This window comes from Euwallacea similis, chromosome 5 (assembly GCF_039881205.1).
Source record: "Euwallacea similis isolate ESF13 chromosome 5, ESF131.1, whole genome shotgun sequence".
Taxonomy (NCBI): Eukaryota; Metazoa; Arthropoda; class Insecta; order Coleoptera; family Curculionidae; genus Euwallacea; species Euwallacea similis.
Genome location: NC_089613.1, coordinates 4,341,439 through 4,349,730, shown reverse-complemented (window position 1 = coordinate 4,349,730; position 8,292 = coordinate 4,341,439). Strand labels below are relative to the sequence as shown.

Sequence of the window (8,292 nt, the reverse complement as noted above, 5' to 3'; positions counted from 1 at the left end):
AAAAGTGCTTATTATGAATGCTATTTTTCCACCAAAGCGATGATTGCAATTTAGTTGTTTGATTTTGTAATTTTTGAAAAGGAAATGAACTCAGGTGAAATTTAGGTTAAATCCCATCTTTGTGTTTATCTTAATTCTGGATATTATTAAAACCTCGATATTATAATATACCACTTGAGTGATTAGAGTCCTCGCAATACGACACGAATTATGTATATAAAATAGCATTTCCTATTGAGTTTCGTATACATACATATATGTATAATGTTTTTTTTTAAATTTTGATGTGCGATGAAGAAATTATAATAAAATAGCATACATTTGAACAAACATATTTAAGGTAAAGTGCGCCCTGTTATCGTCACTGGTCCCATTTATTAACTGAGTTAAAAAAACGAAGCTACTGATTGTTTATGTAGTTACGAAATGAAATCCGTTTACTCACCAGTTTTCATCAAGAAACTGCTACTTTATTTGTCAAAATTACAAAAAGAAAATCATAATTCCAATTTACAATTCAGCAAATAATGTTATTTGCGAACTCAGAAAATAATGTGATCTGCAAGTTCTTATCTTGGTATTCCACAGAAAAACAAATTTGCCTTATATGTATTAAAACACGATATGCAAATTAGACGCACACCACACCACGTAAATTGCTAAGATACTTGAGTCCAAAATTAAAATAATGTCTCCTGAAGACTTCAAGCTATCTCAATTAAATCAAAAATAAAAACCAATCATGCCCTGAAAAAGCAGCCCAAACGACCAAGAAGCGCTTCCCGCCCTGTATAACCAATACCTGCAACCATGTTGCAGGTAATTTAAAACTTGCCCATCTCGGTTCTCGCCCATCCTTATTAAATCTCCTGTATCTGAACGACTGGTCGACTGTAATCTACCTGAAGGCCTTTTTCTTTTTTTTATCCTCCTACCAGCACGTGCATTTAAAGAGATTTCATTGATGACCAAGATTGCTTTAGTCAAGAGTCTGGTGTACTTGTTCAAAGTAAAAGAATGGAAAATTCAGTAAAAAAATGTTTTTATTAAAAAATACATATTAAAACTCTATTATTGGAAGACAAGAGTTGTATAAAGCTAAATAAAAACAAAAAAAATTACTAGATTCTAGTTAAAGCTGCCATCACAAAGATACAACTAACAGTACTTTTCACATAAAATCTGACTTAAAACTAAAAAATTAAAACTATACAAATATCACATTTCAATGCAAAACAGAGTCGTGAGGTAAATTGAGCAATGACATCACATGGAGTTTTTAAGGCACTGGGGATCACATTGTTCTTCTGTCGCAGCTTCAATTTGCTGCTTCTAGGCTTGGGCCCATCGGTCTGCAGGTACTTGAAGCTCAGGAGTCTGGTAATTGCAAATGACATTGTGATCTCCACATTTCACGATGTCACTGTCAGGGGACGCCACAGAGGTCCAGAAGAAAGTACCGGCCTCAGTTCTGGCGAAATGCACTGGAACGTACCTTTGGCCTCGCACTATGGGTAGGATCTCAACAGAAGACCCATTGTACACTGGAACTCCTGCGAAGTCTTCACAGGAATCAATTTGTTCGAAAATCTCGTTTTCTAGGATCTCATTAGCGAGATTGTCTTGAATTTCTTCGTCCATGAAGTAGGAGGGCTGCGAATTCTTCTTGTAGGTGTTCTTGGAACTCTTGTTCAAGACGCACTTGATCAGCTTCTTGACTTGGTAGAGAGGGTTGCGCGCCACCTTTTTCGCGTTCACTTTGTTGTCGTTAATGCTGTTGTTGGACGCAACCAAATAGTCGCTGGTGAAATTCATTATTTCGATAATTTTTTGAAAACTGTAGAGAAAACTCGGTGACTTTATCGCTGAACGATGCAGTTCGAATGAATCCCCAACACGCAATTTTGTGCTTTTATACACACGACCAAGCCGCCTGACGTCACTGTGGACCCTAAGGGAACAACCCTCGGCCTATAGAATCACCGTATAGGGACAGGTGTTCGAAATTGGTCGACGCGAGTAGAATGAAACGCACCAAGCGAGACGCCCTCAATTCTTGTACAACAAGTGTGAGCGAGACTCACTATCTCTACATGTGTAGATATAGGGTGTTTCATTCGGATGAGATCCGTGAGAATCGCAACTAAGTCTTGGTTCCCACGAAAACGAAGGCAGATGGCATACGTAGGGGTGTTTTTAAAAGATTTCGCTTACTCCCTCGTACATTGTGTTTGCCTTGACCCTTTTTACCTCTTCCCTACGCCAACGCCACCCCAATTTTGAATACCTAGTCTCTTGTTGTGTACGTACCTATGCACACAAGAGGTGTAGGTATGTGCACGTGCAAAATGAACAGGTTCGATGGTCAGTTTAAGCGAAAAACTGTTTCTGACCCTTCTAGAAGGAACCCCTTGTCATATTTTCGGGGATTGAAGGAGTTTATTGTGTCCATAATTAACCGAGCCATGTGCATATATCGGAATTCCTTTACCTGATGATTGTAGAGAAGGTTTTGTGCAAAAGGATAAAAAGAACCCGTTTATAACCGAAAATAGTATCCTTTTACCATTCGTGCAGCAAAGTTGGATCAGATTGCTTTTGATCTTGTAGGGGAGATAAAAGAAGCAAGAATTTTGTTTTTCTGGAAGAAGTTCGGCAGATGTCGATCTAGATACTAGATATAAGCTTGAATTAATTTTAATTGAAAATGATACTGATGATACAGTCTCAAATAGTGCTTAAATCTTCCCCTAATTCATAAGCCCAAAAACACTTGTTTTCTCGAGTTTATATTAGGGGTTGATTTTCATTATTGTTCTCACCCCAGGGTTTTACGGCTTAACAACTTTTGCACTGGCAGTATCCTGGGGTAAATTGCTTTAAAACCCTGGTCAGGTGTCTAATCTTTAGGCACGTATTTAGTTAATTTCGTTAAAAGGAAATCGAAAGACATAAAAATACCTTGGAGAAAATTAAATATTTTTTTTTTCATTTTTTGCAAAACCTGATTCGGCAATTATGCATCGGAATGCAAGTAATTGAGGGCTTTGATCTTGAGGCATTTCCGAAAAACCCACATGAAGATTAATGGGGTGTTGGAAATAAAGTATCCTCAGCGAAGGTATATTTTTGGAAAAAGTCGATTATGTTTTTGGTATAAAAGAACGATATCGTTTAAAATTGCATCGTTTATTAAAGCAAATTAGCATTTAAATATTCCCCTTATTTACAATTTGGTACTTACTTCATGTAGGTTTTTTAGAGTTGTTATATTATAGTATATTATTTATTATATATAATATTGTTATATTATAATTGCTACCACTCCAGTGATACATAGGTTAAAAACGTTTGTACTTGATTCTGTTGGCTTCCAGTGGTAATTAACCTATCTGGTCCGATTTCAAGTTAACTTGATATCAGAATCAAACTGAACATAATTCAAATTTTTCAATGAAAACATCCATTTTCATAATTATTTTCATTTCGTAAGGAGATTCCTCTAGAAGTTTCAAATTTTTAAACCATACAGGTTCAAATTAAATTTTACAAAGATATGCCCTTGGATACGTAGGCCTATCACTAAAAAGGCGTAATTTCAAGATTTGTCGTGTTCAAAATGTTTCATACATGATATGTAAATGAGGTGGCTCCTATACAAGTACCCAATATTGAAATGAAACCTATGCAAATTCGAGCTCAAGACTTCTCTCGATGTTTATTTCTAGCATTTCTCTGCGAAATCACTGAAACTATGAATAATTGAAAGCAGAAGTAAAATATTTAAAAGTATTAAGAAGTCAGTTCTGGAAAAAATGAGTGTTTAGACACCAATAAACCAACGACAAAAACATGTTTTGATTTTCTGCCACCCAATGCAAACTACTGGCTCAACATAATTTCATCTATACTTCATTAAGAAAACACCATAATTAGTAATATTACACTGTGGTTTATATTATCTAATCTTTTTGAATTGAAATTTACCCAATTTCAATTAAAGCAGCTTCAGAACATTTTCGCGACTTTTTTCTTGTTTGATTGGAACCCAAACTTTTTTAAAGCGATAATCTATACAATTTGCACAACTGCTGACTGGTCGAGACCCGTCCTCTTCGTATGGTTCGTCGTGGTTCTGGGTTCCCACGTGTTTTGGTTTATTTGGCAGGCAGCACCTGCCGTTAATGGGTCGAAATCGGGTTGTGGCGTGATTATTTGTATGCAGTTTTTTCGATTAAACACGTTATGATTATGGGTTGCGTCGTTAAAGGTTTTCATTCCGTATTTGGTTTGAGATTGTGCAGAATCGAGGATGACAGGCCGAAACCAGAAAAAGACATACATATATATAACTGAAAATAGCATCTTCGACTTGTCGATTCTTGTCTGAAACTTCACACGTGATTATACAATGGCATCTCACCCACACTATATTCGCAATTGTATCCATCATGCACCCGAAATATATCATTGGCTTAAGTCAACATTCAAAACAGCCTTCGACAAAAGAGTACCTTGGATGAGTCACGCTTTGTCAAGGGGGAACCCAAGGAAACGGCCTAATAAAGGAACCAAAAAGAAAAGGCTCTTTCAGCCTTTTTAGGCAAAAAGGTCACATACGTGGGAAGGTTCCTTCACGGTTCCATCTTTGTGCAATGATGAAAAAAAACGAGTTAGGACTTGTTGGGTTGAAATTGGGTGATGATGGCCCCTGATAATGACTGAGTAGCACGTGGTTGGTAGTAGCTTGCATAAGAGATATGTACAGTATTTTTACTATCAGTTGAGAACTTCGTCTATCGAAGGAATGATAAAAAAATATGACGTTGTAAAATTAAATCATAACTGCTAAGGCTCTAAAACATTTCGGATGCCTAAGCCACCGGATCAAAATGAACATTGCCTTGCGTGGGCTGCGAAACCATAAATATTTGAGAGGCACCGTAACTTCGCACGGAGACCAGTACTCGTAGGTGTAAACAAACTGGACACAGTGGTGTCGATGAAGGGAGGTTTTGGAGGCCCTTTTAAGACTTCGAAAATTTAGACAAATTGATGATGCCGATAAAGATGGTATTCAAAGAATTATATATAATTTTTATAAAGAAAATACGGCATTGACACTAGAAAGAATTCGAAGAAAGCTAAAAGATTGATTACTCATATTATAAATTATAGGTAATTGCTTGACAATATTGCGAGCCATTATGATGGACTGCAGCTTCAAATATAAAAAAATTGAGGTAATGGAATCACAATCCATAATTGGTTTGAAGAATATTTACGTAAAATTAGGGAGTATACACAGTTAGGAAGTTGTATAGTTTATATAAGGAATGTTATAGTTAGATGTAAGAAACAGGACATAATCAACTTTATGACGGATAAAAATGTACATATTAAAAAAAATATATGTACATACTTACTGAACTTAATTGTGATGATAAATAATAAATAATTCAAAAAATATGTTTTTGTTACGCCTATGTTCTGAATTGCTTTAATGATGCCGGTAAGATTTTTTCTCAGTTTCACAGTAAATAAAAATACTATACATATCGTGATAGATTCACTATCTCTACACTACTCTTCTTTAGTAGACTAAAAAGCAGGGACGTAGGGGGCATAATTTTAAAAATATGTATATTATTTTTAAAAACTTTGTCTTGCTTTTAAGAACGAGAGTTCCGCCTATGATTATAGTGCAGGATATTAATTTTCAAATTTTCTGTGTATCTAGATAAATTAAAGTCATAATTGACGACCAAACAATGATGTAGTAGGCTGAGAGTCGAAAACGAAGATTTTTTATTTTTTCGAAAGAGTTCCACCACTGTTTATTGTGCAGATTATTAGACAAGGCTAGAGACATAATCACATAAACCTATTTTTATGATTAAAAAAAGTGACTCAGGAAGTTGGAATTTTAGGGCGTATTTTGTTCTCAAAACAAATTCTTCATTTTTTTTTCACTTTCCAACAGGAGAGTTTCACCTCTTTTTATGGTGTAGATGTAGAATATTAATTTGAGGATTTGTTTAAGTATAGACAAATTTGTGATTTTATTGGTCATGGCCTTGCAAGTTATTATTTAGGGCGTATTGTGAAGCAAATGCAACTAGATATTTTCATTTTTCTTTGTTATACATAATGTAATTTCACAAACTGGTGTATCCAATAATATAAAACCAGAGGCGTCCATGGAAAGAATTTAGAAGGTAATAATAACAAGCTAGCAAGGCCATTTGATCAACTTTAGGTCACTAACAAATCACATATTAAAACTTTCAAAATTACTTTTTAACGACTCTTTTTTTGAACTATAAACAATCCATTAAAATCTCGTTCACAGGTTCGTGACCATTATAGTTGCATGCAAGACTAGATGGTCCTTTAATGGTTCCTCTTGCTTCTTCACAATTTTTCCTTTATTTGCACGTGTGCTTTACTTTTTTTATTGTAAATCTAATCTGAAACTTTCAGTGAAATCACGTTCGAAACCTTGAAGACGCAGAACGTGGCATTCGTGGAGAAATCCGGATGAGGAAAAGAAATAAAGAAAGGTAAGTTCTTACTGAAAGTTTTAAGAATGCAATAGGAAATAGAGTAAACTCACTCCTAACCATCTGAAGGCTGCAAATTTAGGGATTTAAAAATATTACAGAATGATAGCCAAGAACCGTTTCAAATACACGCTTTCAGAGTTTTAAAAGGGAATACGTGACGCTACACACCCTCGAATCTTTATGGCACAAAGTCAATATTTACCTAGATTAACACCAAATCCCATAAATGTCGAATTTCGGGTTTTATCACAGATTTCTTCTCAACCTATTAAGTTTTTTTTAAAGGACAGCTGCTGCTTTTCCAAATTCACCCAAACAAGCTAGAGCTTGGAAGTAGCCGTCTGGAGGTTCTGGGGCGTTAATTAGGTACTACAGGTTTTAAGAATAAACTTAATTAACATTGACAGCGAGAGATTTAGCTTTGCACTTTTAAGAGACGCTATCAGCTATCTCACTTTTTAGCACTGATTCTGTATAAATATGCGGGCGATTACGAATGCAATTTTTGTTTGTCTACTAAGAGTGGTTTAATGTGTTTCACCCGTATAAATAAGCTTGTTTAACAAGTTGTTTCACTGTTGATATATTGATTAAATCAGCGAGGAATTGAATTTTTCGTTACAATTTTTACGCTAATGAATACCTACGTGAGAGTCGTATTTCTTCTACTGCTTCGGCACCGCTTTGACAGCCAATATATCCACAGAAACCTAATATCCTCTAAATACCTTTAATGCCCATTTGAAACCATATTTTCTTTCTGAAAAATTCCCGACACATGCCTCTAAATGGCCTCTTTTATCTATAAAAAGAACCACTTTTTATATCCCCTTTTAGCCTTTCCTTAAGTTTTTTCTTGCATGGTATAATGGCTTCTCGAATTTCATCTTGTTGCCTAACACTATGGCGGTGTTTAACACACACGGCCTTTGTTAGGGCGTGCACCCTTTCAGCCTTATTCAAGCTAGCAAGGGTTAACCGATCTTAAACCCCTTTTTGCCAATATACAAAAGTTTTATTGGAGCTGTGTGCAGGTATTATCATTTGATGGGTGTTCGGAGGCACTTGTTAAGTAATTTGGGAAGTGGGATTGCGAGGGTTGCTTTGTGGGGTGGTACCGGTTTAGAATCGGTCAGGATCCGTTAGCTAACATAGTATTAAAGTTTAGCACAAAGATCTAAGTACTAACAATTTTTTTGAGTATGTATAGTGTGTAAAATATGACTAGAATATTGTTCATATTGTTACGAAGGCTAGATGGTTAGTGAAAAAACACATACATACATAAACTTCCCCTAAATCCCATATAATTTCCCTAAATTCACAAATATTTTTTGCCTTTAGGCCTCGAATATCTCAATTTTTCAATTTTTATTTGAGGAAGTAAAACCGCAGCATTTCGACTTTAGGCTTTATTTTGTCATTTTCTATTTTCTAATCCATTAATTGAAAGCACGGTTTAAAATTTTTCCCTTTTAGGCTTCAATTATAGAATTTTTCAATTATTGATCTTAAATTTTTGGTTCTTTTATTTCTGAAATGAGACCATGAAATTTGGGTTTTTATCTGAAGAATGACAATTTTTAAATATTTGGTTCTCGAATTAAAGACGTAATTTTGATCGGCAAATTAGACATTTTTCACTTGTTCAAGTCAAGAAATTGAAGGCCATAAATTTGTCTTAATGAATCCGTAGATAATGAATTGTCCTAATTAGATCCACTTG

At 35.1% G+C, this 8,292-nt stretch overlaps 1 protein-coding gene across 1 annotated transcript; it reads right to left on the bottom strand.

Annotated features, from left to right (window-relative positions):
- Positions 1–1,025: 1,025 nt before the first annotated feature.
- Positions 1,026–1,896, bottom strand: LOC136408868 (enhancer of split m4 protein-like). The gene has a single exon (XM_066390064.1). The coding sequence runs from the start codon at positions 1,813–1,815 to the stop codon at positions 1,333–1,335; it is 483 nt and encodes a 160-aa protein (XP_066246161.1). The 5' UTR covers positions 1,816–1,896; the 3' UTR covers positions 1,026–1,332.
- Between the last annotated feature and the right edge of the window lie 6,396 nt (positions 1,897–8,292).